This window comes from Lepeophtheirus salmonis, chromosome 11 (assembly GCF_016086655.4).
Source record: "Lepeophtheirus salmonis chromosome 11, UVic_Lsal_1.4, whole genome shotgun sequence".
Taxonomy (NCBI): Eukaryota; Metazoa; Arthropoda; class Copepoda; order Siphonostomatoida; family Caligidae; genus Lepeophtheirus; species Lepeophtheirus salmonis.
Genome location: NC_052141.2, coordinates 12662212 through 12679147, shown reverse-complemented (window position 1 = coordinate 12679147; position 16936 = coordinate 12662212). Strand labels below are relative to the sequence as shown.

At 33.8% G+C, this 16936-nt stretch overlaps 2 protein-coding genes across 2 annotated transcripts; both read right to left on the bottom strand.

The window, feature by feature from the left end:
• Positions 1–17: 17 nt before the first annotated feature.
• On the bottom strand, positions 18–2617 carry LOC139904677 (uncharacterized). The gene is made up of 2 exons (XM_071891792.1): positions 481–2617; positions 18–418 (listed from the first exon to the last, which is right to left on the bottom strand). The coding sequence occupies exons 1-2, from the start codon at positions 2615–2617 to the stop codon at positions 342–344; spliced, it is 2214 nt and encodes a 737-aa protein (XP_071747893.1). The 3' UTR covers positions 18–341.
• Positions 2554–12468, bottom strand: LOC121126398 (uncharacterized). The gene is made up of 3 exons (XM_040721725.2): positions 12279–12468; positions 4429–8676; positions 2554–4370 (listed from the first exon to the last, which is right to left on the bottom strand). Exons 1-3 carry the CDS (start codon positions 12301–12303, stop codon positions 2800–2802), a joined length of 5844 nt encoding a protein of 1947 aa, XP_040577659.1. The 5' UTR covers positions 12304–12468; the 3' UTR covers positions 2554–2799.
• Between the last annotated feature and the right edge of the window lie 4468 nt (positions 12469–16936).

Below are 16936 nucleotides of genomic sequence, written 5' to 3'. Positions count from 1 at the left end.
CGTCGTTTTACTCAATATTTGTAGAATATAGGTATTTATTAATAACTTTTTTGCATCTATTTTTATTATTAAACCATAAATGATGAATGTATAAGGATCTATAATTAATTAATTAATAAGTATTTATACTTATGTATAATTTTAGTATGTGAATTTCTACGGATAAGGATGTAATATTTGTAAAAGTCCCTGACAAGGGTCTGATTTACACATTCTAATTTCAAAATAAATAATAAGTATTTTAAGAATAAATCCAATAAGACAATAAATAAAAAAAAAGGACCAAACGAATTGAGCAGGGCAATATAATAATTAAAAAAATCGTCATGTCAGTGCGTCCATCACAACCGTTTTTCATTTTGAATGAAAATGATGGCACAAACACAGAGAATGATCATGAGCACTGTTTGAAACCAAGCTGGAAGAAAAAAACAACAGCATTATCCGTATGGAATTTCAAGTAACTTTGAGATAACTTACATTTAGCTTCTTGAAGAGCTAATTTCTCCTTTTCCATTTGATCAAGGACTCTTCCCTTTGTTTCCAAAATGTTTGAAGAGGGTTGTAGAAATTCCCCTTCCCTCGATTTTCCAAAATTTAAACTTGATTTGAGCATGGCATTACTTATATCCGCGTCTTCAAGATCCGGGACGTCTGCTGAGTAATTACTAATTCGTGAATCTGATCTAGTGGGATCAAGTATTAAAGGTTCTTGAGATCGGCGTCTATGGTTGATTTCAGAGTCTTTGGATGTTGATCTTCTTAGTTTGTTAATACGATCTAGGCTATTGTCCCGGGAAGGTAATCGATTAGACACAGAACTTGCTCGTCCCTTGTTTGATTTCATGTCATTACGGGTAAGAGTTCCATATTCTGCTCTTCCTAGATCTGTTTTGTATGAACCATGAAAGGGATCTAAAGATGATGCAGATCGTTGGCGTGTTCCGGCGACAGCTTTAGGGACACCACTAATAGTCAAACTATTCACTTTCAATGATCCTGTCCTTGGCTCCGGGGATTTACTTGACTTTTTCATTTCCATCATGACAGCCATCATTGGAGCAAGGGCCTGTGATACTTCTACAGGAATGGATGACTTACTTAATACATTTTCTGAACTGGGAGAGGGAGGTGCTGGTTGACTATTTAATGCTGGAACAAGGTTGGTAAAGTTTGGATAAAGAGGACTCTTGGGTCGGACTGGTACATTGGAATGCAGAGTTATGGGCTTGGGCGGTGGCAAATCTTCAGGTGATTGAACAATTGCTGGCCAAACAGGTTGGGAGTATTCAGAGTCTACCTCTGCTAACTTCACAAACTCTTCAGCTCGCCTCAAAAATTGATGTGGGGATTCTTTGGACTCTGGTTTAGGCTCCTCTTTGTGGAGAAGTGGGGCTCCTCTCTTCTTCATTCCAGGAGATATAGTAGTTCTAGGTGGAGCCATGGCTGCAACAGCTGCAGCTGCAGCTACAGGAGAACAATTCATTGGAGCTCGAAAGTTTGAGGTATGTGGCTGGTGTGATAGATCATCCAGAAAATATTTGACCTTTTCCTCAAAACTTATCCCTGCTCCTTGTTGACTCTTTTTAAAAACTTCATCTTTACTAAAAACCTCGAAAGGGGTTGTGGGACGGTGATCAATATCCAGAAGAGACGCTGCAGTCGTGGTTGTTGTTGTTGTTGAAGTCGGCTCTAATGTCACTAAATCCTTTTCTGTACTTAGTGCAATTCCTCTAGCAAAAAGTTTATCAAAATCAGTTTTATTCACGGAAGCCTTACAACCCTTCTTTGTTTTAAGACGATTCTTAAGAGAAGCTTCCGATTCCGTCAAGAATTCAGTTTCGGGACCGTCATTAAAGTTTTCTTCTGTGCTGATGTTAGAAGGAGCTCCTCCAGTCTTCACGGTGTTGCTTCCTCCGGATAATTTCCTAGCAAATCCGTCAAAACTTAGAGACCTTTTATGCTGAGAGGGTGGAATGACATCACTGTTTTTATTGATTGACTTGGGCTGAAAAAGATTCTTGAAAATAGATCGCTCTTCACTGTTTTGTCTGGAGTTTCCTCGAGACAATGACTTGGCTCTGTGAATAATGCTTCCAAATAATGAAGATGTTTGTTTTTTATGATCATTTTTATTTGACTCTGTGATGGAGGGAGACTCGGTGCTGTAGGGTCTACAAAGTGTCTCATGACTCAGCAAAGTCTTTTGCAAATTGACATTGTCGAGGCTTTGAGTAGTCTTGGGACTGGCTGATAGACTTTGATTCATTTTCAATTTATCAAAGTAACGATTTAAGGAACTGGATTGCATATATGAGCGGGACTCAACTTCATTAATGAGTTCATTTGTGTTAAAGCTCAATTCTGATGGAGCTGCAGCAAAGACATCATCAAACTTTGAAGATACCTCCGAGTCTGTACATTTTGGAGCTATATCAGTGCCATTTGAGTCTGCTTTAATTTTAGAGCCTTTAGACAAGTTGGCCATTGATTTTAAAAAGTGAATGGCTGAGTTTTTGGACCAAGTTAGGGAGACATCTGCCGAACTGCTTCTTGTTTTTGTTGTACTTTTTTTTATTTTGTCTTCCTCGCTGCCGGCTGTCTGGGGGTTGTTCATGTGTTTTACTAGGTGAAAATGTAAATAACCTAGTTCCAGGAATGGATCGGACCTCAGGATCTGGTCTTAAAACGAATTTTTCGTTTTCCGTAGCGAAAGATACTTTTTTCATCTTTTTAACTCCATTGTCATCGTACTCAATCTCAATGAGATCCTGATCATTGGAAAACATCCGCTCCAATTTAGGTCCAATGTTTTCTTTTTCTTTCGGTAAGGGAGATACAGAGACAGAACGGGATCTGCTCTTCCTCGGAGGGGGGTTTAAGAAAAGGATAATTATTGACGCCAGAGTCGAATTCCACAACATCATCTCCAACAATATAATCGTTATCTTCAGATTGAAAGGAGTGAGAAACAGTTCGTCTCCGTCGGCCAGGTTCTTTGTTCCACATTTGATTTAAAGAGTTTCGGAGATCAAGCTCATCCATGAGAGCCTCGTCCTGATAGAAGTTTCCTTTTACTTTCTCGCCAAGTCTTGGCTTGAGATCGGAGAGATCTAATTTCATTGGACGCTCTCTAGTGAGATTTCTTGATTGAGTTAACCGTGATTGGGTATTCTCGGGTTCCTTTTTCCCAGACTTCAAACCCTGATTCAAGTTGTGGAAATACTCTTCATCTTCAAATGATGAATCTGGAGATAATAGTCCCGACTTTTGTCTTTTCCTTTGTTGAAAGGCTCTGGGATCAAATTGACGAAGTTCCTCCTTATCCATTCCATCAGGCTTTTCACGAATGAAGTTCCTTTCTCGGTATGAGATCAAATCATCGACACTGTCTTCAGGTTCATCATCAGCTGAATATGTACCCAAGGCACTCAATGGCCTTTCCATTTCCTCATCAATGTATAGGTTATCTCTTGTATCACTATTTCGGGGGGTCAAATATGATTTAATTTCTTTGGTTCTTCTTAGCGAATTTAATTCCTCCTCTTCAGCTAATTCAGCCGAGCGAAGTTCGTAGTCAATATCTTGTAGGTATTCATTTGTATCCTCGAATTCCTCAAAGTCAAGTGAGTCTTGGTTATTTATGGAATATTTCTGGCCCTTTAATGAGGGTTTAGTCCCAGTGTGGACGATCTCCAAGGGATACTCATCCTCTTTTAGATATCCAATATCCAAAACATGCTTACGAGATGACCTTTCTGGTTTTTTAATGGGAACCATATCTGGAAGCTCTGATGATGATTCGTGTTGATCTTCATGGCCCAAAAAATCGCTCTTGATTTTCCCCATAGATTCGAAGACATTACATATATTTTCTGAGTTACTATCATTAAGATTTAATTCTTCGTTGTTTTTCATTCTTGAAGATCTAACTGGTTTTTTCAAGGACTCGGAGGAAGGAGTTTTACATTTGGACTCAAATTCAGTTATATTTCCTCTCTCTCCTGAAAGACTACGCTGTCCCTCCGAATTTTTTCGCTCCCTTGAAGCTTGTCTCGAAGAAGATGTAGAATCTTGAAAACTCCTTTGATCCATGGACGATGTTCTGAATGAAGATTCTTGAAGACCTTCTTCCCTCGAATTATTTCTGTCCAGAGAAGTAGGCCTACTGGAAGTCTTCTTTTGCACTTCTGCATAAATTGGCTCTTGAATAGGGGCATTAGAATCATCTTGTCTATCCTGTGAGCCATTTCTGGATCCTTTCTTTTTCTTCTGAACGGTTGCATACTGACACTCTACATTTGTAGTTGCCATTATTTGCTCTTCCATTCCATATTGACCAAGATTCTTCTCTCCAGTCATTAATTGATCTGAAACAAACATATAAAATTTTATAAATTACATTACTAAATATATATTTAGTCGTACCTTGTTCATAATCAATTTCTGCATATTCAGGACTGCCTTGCTTAAAGTTGCTGTTCAGTATTATATTAGTATCACATTCATTATCCTTATCCAAAGAGATTACAAATACATCTCGTATACTTAAGGGATTCATGTTCCTTGATGTAGACCTAGACTTATCACAATTTTCTGGAGGCTCTGCAGATTTTTTATTTGTCACCTTCGAACGCCGTGGCTTTACCACTTGAGTATTAGTAAGTGTTAAGTCTTCTATTTCAAATACTTCAAAAAATTGTTCTTTTAGCAACTCTGATTCAGCTTCCTCCGCATAAATTTGAGATCTGTCTCTTGATATTGATCTTGGTGAATTACAAAACTTTGTACCTTCTTGCCCTTCATTATAGCTGCCATCCTCAACATATGCTCCTTTCGGGTATAAACTCTCCATTTGTACAATATCCATTCTTTGCGAATTTGATTCAATGAACTGAGATTGGTTTATATTCTCTGAAGTTTCTGTTGATACAGTGGGTTGTTTTCCTAATTTTCCTTTACTTCTTCTAGGCTTAGGAATTTGAGGCCCATCATCTAATTCATTTCTTACGTGTGATGCCTGAAAGTCATTTTCATTGTTGTATTCCGCTTGTTTCGTTGATAAACTAATATCGTCCTCTTCAATCGCAATTGATTTCTTCTCTCTAGACTGAGATCGCGATTTAACACTTTGTGATTTTGAATCACCTTCTGTAATTATTCGTTGTTCCTCGTTCTTCGTTTCACAAGATGATAGAGTAGGGTGTTCGGCTGATTTTCCCTTTCTTCTTCTGGGCTTAGCTACTTGAGGCAAATCACTTAATTCATGTTCGACTTCTGATGCCTCATTGTTGTATTTCGCTTGCTTCGTGGATAAACTAATATTGTCCTCTTGAATCGCAATGTATTTCTTCTCCCTAGATTGAGATCGCGATTTAGCACTTTGTAATTTTGAGAAACCTTCTGTTTGTAGCTCCTGGTCTTGGTTCTCAGGGTCACCATATGATAGAGTTGGTTGTTTTGCTAACTTTCCCTTACTTCTTCTGGGTTTAGCTACTTGAGACCCATCTCCTAATTCATTTTCTACTTGTGATGCCTCAATGTCGTTTTCATTGTTGTTTTCTGCTTGTTTCGTGGATAAACTAATATCGTCCTCTTCAATCGCAATGTATTTCTTCTCCCTAGATTGAGATCGCGATTTAACAGTTTGTAATTTTGAGAAACCTTCTGTTTGTAGCTCCTGGTCCTGGTTCTCAGGGTCAACATATGATAGAGTTGGTTTTTCTGCTAACTTTCCCTTACTTCTTCTGGGGTTAGCTACTTGACACCCATCTCCTAATTCATTTTCTACTAGTGATGCCTCAATGTTGTTTTCATTGTTGTATTCCACTTGTTTGGTTGATAAACCAGTTTTGAGCTCTTCAACCCCAATTGATTTCTTTTCTCTAGATTGGGATCGAGATTTAATAATTTTTGTCTTTGATGGGTCCTCTGGCTTTTGAGACGATTCTATTGCTGTGGCTCGATTTTCGTTAGGAAACAAGGTATTCCCATTATCCTCTAATAAGTCATTTTTATTTTCAGGTTGCTTTATGCTATTTTCTCTGGATTGTGGTTGAGATTTAAGCGTTTTAAATTCTTTATTGATAATTGATCCTTGTTTTGTCATTTTTCCATTTTGTTGATCAGCTAGTACCTCCTTTAATGGAATGACATCTACTTCACCCGTTTCAATTTGTGTTGAGTTAGCAGGCACTTCTTTTTGTTTTGTTTGAGAAAATTTCCGATCTCGGGACTGTGAGCGGGATTTTATTTTTTTCTTTTTGGCCAAGGAAGGTTCCTTAGTTGACTGTTTGACATCTACTTCATTCATATCAATTTGTGTTGATTGAAACAGCACTTCTTCCTTGTTCGATGGAACAGATTTCCGATCTTGTGACTGTGGTGGGGATTGTATTGTTTTCTTTTTGGCTATGGATAGTTCTTCAAATGACTGAGTGATATCATCTTCATTAATTTCAATTTGTGTTGACTCAAATGATGGTTCTTCCAGCTTCGACTGAACCGATTTCCAATCTCGTGACTGTGATTTGGTGGGTTTTATTTTGGTTTTGGACTGTTCTTGGGTTGACTGTGTGGCATTAACTTCGTCCATTTCAATTTGTGTTGATTCAACTGGCGCTTCTTCCTTATTTGATGGTTCATACTTTCTATCTCGGGAGTGTGATCGGGATTTTATTGGATTCTTTTTGGGTTTAGACTGTCCATCAAATGACTTGGGGTTATTTTCTTCATCCATTTGTATTGACTCAGGTGATGCTTCTTCCTGCTTTGGCTGAACCAATTTCCGATCTTGTGACTGTGATCGGGATTTTGTGGTTTTCTTGTTAAGTATAAATGGTTCTTTAGTTGATTGAGTGACATCTTCTTCATCAGTCTCATTTTTTTCTGGCACAGCAAATACTTCATCCTGGTTGGAATGAGTTGATTTCCGATCTTGGGACTGTGATCTAGATTGAGAGTATTCACGTTCTGTAGCTCTTTTTTCTTTTAGCTCCCTACTTTTACTTCGTTTTGGTTTTACCACCTCAGATCCTTTAGTGTTGTCCTCTTTTAAATCCATTTTCCCTTTTTGATCAATTTCATTTCTTGATTGATCCCCTTCATTTACCTCTTCTATTTTTTGTTGCTCCTGGATTAACAATTTTTCTTTTTCCTTCAGGTTTTCTTCTTTTATCTCAAGTTTGGACTCTTCTTCTTCTTCCATCTTTTTACTTTCTGTTATGAGTCTTAACTTCTCTTTTTCCTCCATCTTTTCCTGCTTTTTCTCTAATGTATTTTCCATTTCTTCTTCTTTTTTCTGTTTTAATTCCAATTTCATTTTTTTTTCTTCTTCTTTTTTCTGTTTTAACTGCATTTTCCTTTTCTTTTCTTCTTCTTTTTGGGTTTTTTCTTCTAACTTCTTCTTTTTCTCTCCTTCTTTTCTCCTTTTTTCTTCCACTTTGTTTTGTTTTTCTTCTGCTTCTTTCTTCTTCTGAGCTTCTATTTTTTCCTTTTCCTTCTGTTCGTCATTTAACCTCTGAGACTCAATCCGCATCATTTCCTCTTCTTCAGCCTTTAACTTCTGAGCAGCCTCTATCTTTATAAACTGCTCCTCTTCTTTTAATCTAAGTGCTTCGATTCTTTCATTTTCTTCTTTTATCTTTGGTTCTAACTCATCTTGATTTTTTCCTATTTCAGAATTCAATTCCTTTTCTTCCTTCAATCCCAGTTCTTCATTACATGACTCTATTTTGATTTGCTCAGCTGGCAACCTATCCTGTATGGAAAAATATTCCTCCTCATCCTCATAGTTTTCATACTCTGACAAAGCTTCCTCATGATCACCTAAGGCCTTAATATTAGCCTCCTTCTCTGACATGGCCTTTCTTTTAAACTCCTTGGTTGACTTACGCTTCTCCATCAAATATATTTCCTGCATTGAGTATTGAGACTCTTCACATTCAGAACCATCGATACTAGGCTCCTTTTTGGACGTTCTCGTAAATAACTTCTTTCTTTGTGTCTGTGGAGTAATGCTGGACTCTGCTTCACTCTGTGAAAAGTCTGTTGTCGTATCACGACCCTTGAAATACCCAGCAATGCCCGTGGAAACAGCAGACACATCTGACATAGCTGATCCAGGACGAGATGGCACAGATAAATGATGCCCATAGGGTGCATTATTAAATAGAGGATAGTTTGTTAAATGGAAGGAAAGGTTATCGAGTGAGTCCATGGAATCACTTTTCATACTCCCTCGACTAATAATATCTGACACAACCCCATCTAATCCCTCTACATCCCCAGAAACCCTTCTTTGGCGCCGACGTACCTCTGCTAACTTGTCACCCCAGTATCTAGTTTGATCCTTTGTACTACTCCAATCGTCTTCATCCATGGTTCGACTATCTCCAAGTATTCCTTTAATTTTCTCAAACTCTTTCATGATGGCACATTCCTCTCGAACCAGGGCACGAGAGCTTGCAAGAGTGCGTCGAATGTCATGGAGTCGAGCTGCCTTTAAACTCACGTCTTCAATTTTATTCGAACTCATGCATAGTTTCATTTCCCGAATGTCTGTTTGAATTTGATGTTTGAGGGAAGTTTCCAAACCCTTGAGTCGGACGAGGGCATCCTCCCAAGTGATTCCTGACTCTTTCTCCAGCTGATCCATTGTTGGTTTGGATGATGGAACTAAAATTGTAAATGGGCTATGTAGATGGCTATATAGGGCGTATATAGTACACATAAATAAGTGTGTGAATAATTAAGCAAGTATTCAAATGATTTCCCTTGACATAGAATGGACACCAAAACACAAGGTTTTTTCTCTAAAAAAATATCAAATTAATTGCTTGAAGTAAATTTGAAGTTTGTATCATTTCTACCTTTTAGAACGTCATTTTGTAGTTATTACATATATATACATATATGTATAATCAATGATATCCTTGTACATAGGTAAGCTACATTACAGGAATAACAGTAGCATAACACTTATAATAATTAAAAATACAAGGTCAAAAATAAGCTAAAAGTGCAATGAAGGAATTTTCATTGAAGCATGTCAGTAGTGAAAATATATTTTTTTTTTCTTTTTTTTTGGGTTAGGATGGGATTGTCGGAATTTAAAAACAAAAAAAATGAAAAATTACAATTTACTATTAAAAAAATTGAAAAATTAAATTTGTTTAAAAAAAATTTTTAAATATTATTTTTTTTGGAAAAAAAATATCAAAAATTCACTATTATTTTTATGAAAAAATTCAAATATCTATAGCTATTTTAAAAAAGATTTCCAAAATCCAAAATATTTTACAAAAGTTCTAAAATTAAATTTAAAGGATAAAATTTTTTGGGAAAAAAATTTTAAAAATTATGAAAAAATTTCAAATATTAAATTTTTCAGATTAGAGAATTTTCAAAATCAATATCTACTCACAGAAAGTTGAAGTTTTTGGAATAAAATTTGAAAAATAGAAATAATTTTCAAATATTAAATTTTTTGATAAAAAAATAATTCTAATATTAAATTTTTAAGTAGGAATCAGAATGTTTTTAATTTTTTTGGGAGGGAGGGCCTATAGCTCCTCCCCCTGCAGACGCCCTTGAGTCACGTTATAGTACATACATATCACACTATCCAAGAAAATTACACTTTTTAGAATTTGATCCCGTGATTCCAAATATGGTCTTATTTTTTCTCTCATCGCCTTGTAGCCATCAGAAAATGACCATTTATTTTTAAGGTTCAATGCTGTTTTAAGCCCTCAGCGTTGAAAATAGGGATAAATTATGATAATATCTTTTAAAGCTGAATGTTAAAAATTTTAAAAACCATTTTTAAAATGTCTACATCATACTTTTAACTCGAGTTATCTTTGTTTAAAGTGGAAAAATAGGTGCTTTTTATTCAGAGGCACATAGCTTCAAGACGAATAGATTCTAAAAGTTTAAAAGTATCTCATTGGCTAGCTGAAAATATGAACTTTAATTGAATAAAAGGAGCCTCGCCAAAAATGCTGTATATTGTTGTCAATTTGAGATAAAGCCACGACAATATTTCAGGGATATAACTCATTTTTGAATTCATTTCAAAACAAAAGTCCATAATTATTCGTATGCCCAAGTACAAGAGATAGAAACAAAGAGAGAGAAAAAGAAAATATATATTATACAATTTGATATAACATTAAGCCTCATGTCTCAAACTGTATACAAATTATTTCAAGCTTCATGGACACAAGAGGACTCACTCGTTGCATACTCGTAGTGGTGAGTAAGGGATTCCAAAAAACGAATAAGAAATTTATTAATTTGAGGTGGGGGGGGCTACAGCACCACCCCTGAGCGACGTTATAGTAAATACATATTATCGATATATGTACCTTAAATTGGTTCTTAAATTTGGTTTCTTTTCGAAATGTTGGAGAGACATTTTCCAAAGAATGCACTTTTTCTCTTTAAACTGTATTTAATACAAAAAATGTTTGCGGAATACTTTTTATGTTTAATTATTTTAATTTTATAAGATATAATCAAGTTGTGGATTTTTTTTAGTCTGGAAATACTTAACAGCAAAATAGCTGTTTGAATGATTGACTTATTCAGTTGATTACCAAAGGATTTTGGGCCTTTTTTGGTTCATAAAGGTAACGTCGTGATAATTCTCAAATTTTATACATATTTCTTCATTCGAATGGGCCAATTTGGACTATGCTGCCCCCTACACTCTTAAAAAAAAAAACACCCCGGATTTAATATTTAAATAACCAGCTTATTGTAGGTATATATTTGCACAAAAATATGCTAGAATGATCTTTCTCAAAATTAAGTGTGAATTACATTTGTAGAGGGTCGTTCAGGTAAATCCTTACCATCTTTAACTACATCCCATATAGGTTTTAACATTTTAAATTGATTATGTCAATTTTGAAGTAAGTTTGGCTTTAAGTTAGTTGCGTAATTGTTAATTCAAAACAAGTATTTACGAAGTAAGAGACCCAAAGGATCACCATCATCGAATTTGCTTGTCGGACAGAGCCCAGCATACATCAAGAAAATACGCAGATATACCAATAGCACAGTCTACGACGTCACCAACCGCTGGAAGGAGGAAGGGCATATAAGTGTAAAGTTCACAAGTCCCGAAGTGATAAAATACACACTTCCATACACCTTGTAGGCCTGAAATCTTTTTAAAGTTCTCCCCTGGGACTCCGATTAACGCGTTTGCTAAAAACCTCCAAGTAAGCCGTGTGACAGTATCCAAGGCCATAAACACTGAGCTGAGGATGAATTCATACTGTCTCTACAAAACAGAAATATCCCTACAGATAAAATGAAGACCACCTGGCTACCCACGAGGGGTAGTTAAAGAAGCAAGGTGTGGGGGTGTCAAAATCACACGATCAACTTGTGAGTATTGCATGTCTTGTCAGAGGGGGCTAAGTAATGCTGAAGCAGCAATTGGCCCCAGCTTTCAAATTTTCCCTAATGTAGGCAAAATGGATTATTAAAATAAAATAATAATAAAATGATCCATCTTATTTAAAAAAAAGTCCTATATCGGGGACATTATCAGTATTTTTAAATCAAATAAAGTTTTTAAACTATAGCTAATCTTATTGGTTATCTTAACTCTTTCAAAAAATTTGAAAAAAAAAAGCTTATAATCGACTCAAATCTGCCTATTAAATATTGGGTTGTATGTAACATACATATAAAGTTTAAAAAAAAAATTGGGATTGTTTTTATGTTGAGACACTCTATTTAACTTCTATGTGCATAAAAAGAATCCATATTTATCTTGTTAAATATATAATGAAAAAAATATAATGCCTTGAAAGGTTTTATGATGTACATACAAAAACAATAATGTCTTTACATCCTTAAATATTTATGGGAGAAAATAACTTTTAAAATAAAATAATAAAGGTCTAAGAATGTGTATAGGATTACTTTGCATTTAATTATTGAAGTTTTTCCAAAAAAATAAGAAACAAAAATCACAAAGATTGTAAATTATAATAATAATGTCTTTATTCGCTCATCTTGACATTTAAAAAAATACTAAAAGCTTCATTGTAGATATTAATACTGTAAAAACGACTGTTCATCATCTGTTACTCCCCTAACGTAATTATCTGATTTGACCTTTTTAAACTAATCATTTATCCAAAAATACTTAAATATAAGAGGTTTAGAAGAGATTAAAAATTTCCGATTTATTTCTCTTTTTGACAAATTTTATTTAAATAATGATTATTCATCACTAAAAAAGAATAGAAACTCACTTGCAGACTGATTTCCATCCTCCATCGTTAATTAACTAATATTTAATCTATACAAACAACACCATCAAACAAAATTATAATTATTACAAAACTCGAATCCCTTAGGCTCAATTGAAATAATTGATTACATCCACATCTTTGCACAAATAAATCCTCACTAATATCCTTAATGAAATAAAAAGAAAATAATTCAAAATATTTCAGGTATTTTTTCCCCATATCCAGCCTAGGAGATTGTTTTTTTTAGGCGTGTGAAAGAAAAAGCTTGACCTTTCTTTCCTTCCCCCATGCACAAGAAGTTAGAGAGTAAAAGCATTGCTTACATATGTGATATGTTCAATACATAAAGCATGTAAGCAGTGGGAGTGAATTGCAAGGAGTTGCATCTCCTGCAAAAAAAAGGGCCTACGCTACTTTGAGTGAACTACGTATAAATTACATACCAAACTACATATTAGGAAGGAAAATGTAGGAATCCCTTCCGTAAAATCCACAAAACCTCTAAGTTTGGATTCTTGATTTATATAAAAAATCAAGGTTAATAGAAATACAAGGTTAGACCATTATATGTGCTTACTATAATTTTTAATCTGATGTATTGTACCGACTGCTGGGCAAGATAGTCATACTATGAGAAAATACGTAACCACTCATAGTCTATCACGTCACTATTGGTAGAATTTTCAATTTGATATAAAGTACCGACTGCTGGAGAAGAAAGACAGATTTTGACAAAACACGCAAACACTCATCTACTATGACGTCAATATTAAAAGCGTGGTGGAAGTCAAACATGAGTCGCGTTATTGAATAACCTTGTATTTCTATTATCTGGATCAAAAATAGTAGGAAAACTTTTTTTTGGTAAAATTAAGTTATAAAGAAAAGTTTATCGGTCTTTATGAAAGACTGTCAGGGTTTTTTTACTAGAGTCATGAACATAGCTATATTAATACAGCAAGGTTTGTCTGTATGAATCCTTGTTTAAATAAAATACAGATATATCATATATATATTTTTGATCTATAAAATAACAATATTGTTATATTAATGAGCTGAGTGATAATTTATTTTTCTCAATCTCTTATTATTATTATTTCATTATTAAGGAGAGAACACTTTATATGAATTGATATAAGTATTGAGTAGTTACGTGTAACTGTGCTCATGAAAAAAGAAAAGTCATAACAGAGTATTTCTTCGGGATTTATCTTCCGTGTTATTAAAGCAAAATTTGTCTTTGCCGACTCCTAATTACTCCAGGGAATTCTGGTGATTTAATTTTGTATTTTATTTTCAAAAGATTAAATATTTTAAATTCAAATAAATTTTTCATTTATAACAAAAAATTAATTTTTTTTTATAAATAAAAATTGTATTTTTCTATAAATATCTATGGATTTTTGAAATTTCTATCCAAAAATTTAATATTTAAAAAAAAAAATATCAAAAAATTAATTTTTTTAGAATAGCATAATTTAAAACAAAAAACAACTCTATTTTTTACCTTCAAATCTAGAGTATAAAAGCTAATTTAATCTGCGTGAAGGGCTATAAAATCCCAGATATTCTATACAATAAATCAGCTTACTTATCAAACAATGACTGCATACATGGTAATTGTATATCTCCTGGTCAAGACAAAATAGGATGGTGATGTAGGTGTTCGATTCCCCGGTTGTAAACATGGTACCTGGATATAATTATATATGGCAATATAATTGTCAAACTCGATATACTGGAGGTTGTACAATGAAAGCAATGTTTTCATCAGTTATATTCAGGCTGGCAAATTGAAAGGAAAATAGACGGAGTTCACGGTTTCAGTTCATTTTGAATAAATGAACGTCGTTCATTTTGTAATTAATTTTCTTTATATCTCTAAGGGGCTGTTATATGATTGTTTTCCCCCCAAGAATACTAAAAAAATCTTGATTATGGGTATACTTAATTATTATTATCTTTAAGACTGTCTAAAATAAAATTAATATATATTGAAAAGGTATCCATTTCTGTGTGCATTGTTTATTTTCTATGAAATGTCTCGTAATTTACACCATTTACAAATCTTTTGGCTATGAAATGGCCTTGTATGAAATAGATATTCATGGTCACGTAAAAGTGCAATTATGACAAACACAATCATTTCTTATTTTCATAGCTAAATATTTTGCTAAAATCTGGATCTAATTTAAGACAAGATGGCGAATGTAATATAAAATCAACCAAAATCAAGAGAATGCTTTGAAACATTTAAGTTAATAACTTCTTGTGGTCCCAAATAGATTTGGGGGCTCAAATTATGTACCACAAAGGCAGATATGTTAGGACCTAAAGGGGGGATCAGGAGCAAACAACAAAGGGAAGGCAAAAGAACCTTACCGTGTCTTAGAAATTTTTTATAGCCAGACCAGCTTCTTTAAATCAAGTTTTTATAAATTTTGTGAATTTTTTTAATTAATGATGATTTGGTGAAAATACTTATTCTAAAACAAAAAATAGGGGATCCTTAATAAGTTAAAAAGTTGACGTTACAAGAAATGTTCCATTTAGTAATTATCATCATGGGTATTTACAGAAATACCCTCTTATTAGGAGTTTAGTATAATTTCAATAAACATATGTGAATTTAAACTCTCAAGTCTTACTCATCATGACAAAGGCCCTCAATTGCAAATATAGCTAAAGCGTTATAAAGCAAGGGTTCCTATTTTATAACAATTCCACGTTTTGAAATTGTTATAGGAGTGACTCATATAAATAGAGTTGGTATTTTTCTAATAAAAAACTACATTTAGAAATTAGAAGAGGAAAAACGTTTGTTCTTTAATGCTCATTGGTCGTTGTTCTGGTGTTAGCGTCTCCCTCTGGAGTAAGCATTATTGCCTATCTTCGGTCTTATTTATTTTATAATACATGCTAAAATAAAAATATTCATGCATTTAAATATAATTACAATTTTTTCCCTGCACTATTGTTCTTTTAAATGTAGAAAGTTCTTAATTCTTTTTACAGAATTAATTCATGTTTACTCTAAAATCATATAGTAGGCTGCTCATATTAACAAAGGTATTAATTCAGTTAATCCATAAGTCTCACTCCACCTTCAGACATATCTATTCCACCGTTTTGGTATTCCATGTTTGATAACATCAAAAACATACTTTTAAATTTATAAAAGATTATGGACTGGAAATAAACTCAAAATAAATTTGAGGACTCGAACTGGCTTCGATAAAAATATTCAAGGACTTTCCCTTTACTTGGACTTGGATACATATTAAATAAATAATATTACAGTGACGTAATTAGTTAACTGCTGTTAATTTTTGGAGCTTTTTTGTACTCTTTTTGAAGAATAGTTTGAGAGATGCAAGGAAGATTGCTATGAGCCCTCTAAGGTAACTTTATAGCATTTAGCTATAATCTTTTATAGCTATCACAATACACCTTCGTGTTTTTTACATAGCTACGCAAACATATTTATTCCCCCATAGGCGACACACATTAAAGCCAAGAAGTTATTTTGACAACTACGTTCTTGTTTTCACATACAAGAAATGTATAATACATTTTCCTTGCCTCTGATTGTAGAAAAGTATATTCTAATATGTATTTTCTTTTATTTTTTGCAAACGAAACTCCACTTTACAATACAAATTGTCATATGTACAATATAGAAATGACTTATCTCACAGGAGAAAGGCGATTTCTACCTATATATACGTTGTAAATACGTATAGTCCGCGGGTAGAGAGTGATCTAACAACATTCATAAAATAATAGCAAAAGAAGAAGTCACTCATTTCAACAGCCGAACATGATATTTATTATTTAAATTAGAATGTCTAGTTTTTGAGCTAATATCCAAAAATACGCAGATACTTTTTCACCTACAGAAAATCAAAAAAACTGAGTTAGGCAATACTTGAAGGGCCATTTAAAAAAATGTATGAAAATTTTAGGTTGGATATTACCCATATACATGGGTCGTCGGAAAAGTCGTAATGTGCCTATTCTTTTTAAATATGGATTTACTATTCAATATGAGAGAATTCTTCATGACTGAACAAGAGCTAATTGTAACTCGATCAATGAACGTTCAAAATGACTGATTAGGAAAAATATGTAGAAACATTGACAATGGACTACAAAATACACTGAATATTCTCTGTTCAGGCGAGCAAAGACTAATTATTAATCATTTAAATAAGTCTTTATATGTCTCAAAGAACTGCTAGAAGTGATCAAGGGCTTGGGCTGTTTCTGGAATTTATGTCAGACTTGTAGAGAGAACGGTTCCATTAATTCACTAATTGATTCATTTTATTAATAGGAACCTTCCACAGTTGGCTCGAACCACTATTAGAACCGTTGTAACCAAAATAGTTACAATAGTCCAATAAATTAAAAAGAAAACAAATATTCAAAGAAAGTACAAAATTATTATCAATTAATGAAACTGAATACTTAGCTCGGTGGAGCGCAAAACCTCCACCTAAAATCTAATTGAGTTATGCATCTCAATTTGCTCCAATGTGATGGTCGATTATTCAATTTTGATAGAAATTATAACGTCTATGAAAAAGCTCAATAGAAGTTGATATTGAAGTGGATCCTCACACCTTCTTAACTTTGTAAGTAAGAGCCGTTATCCA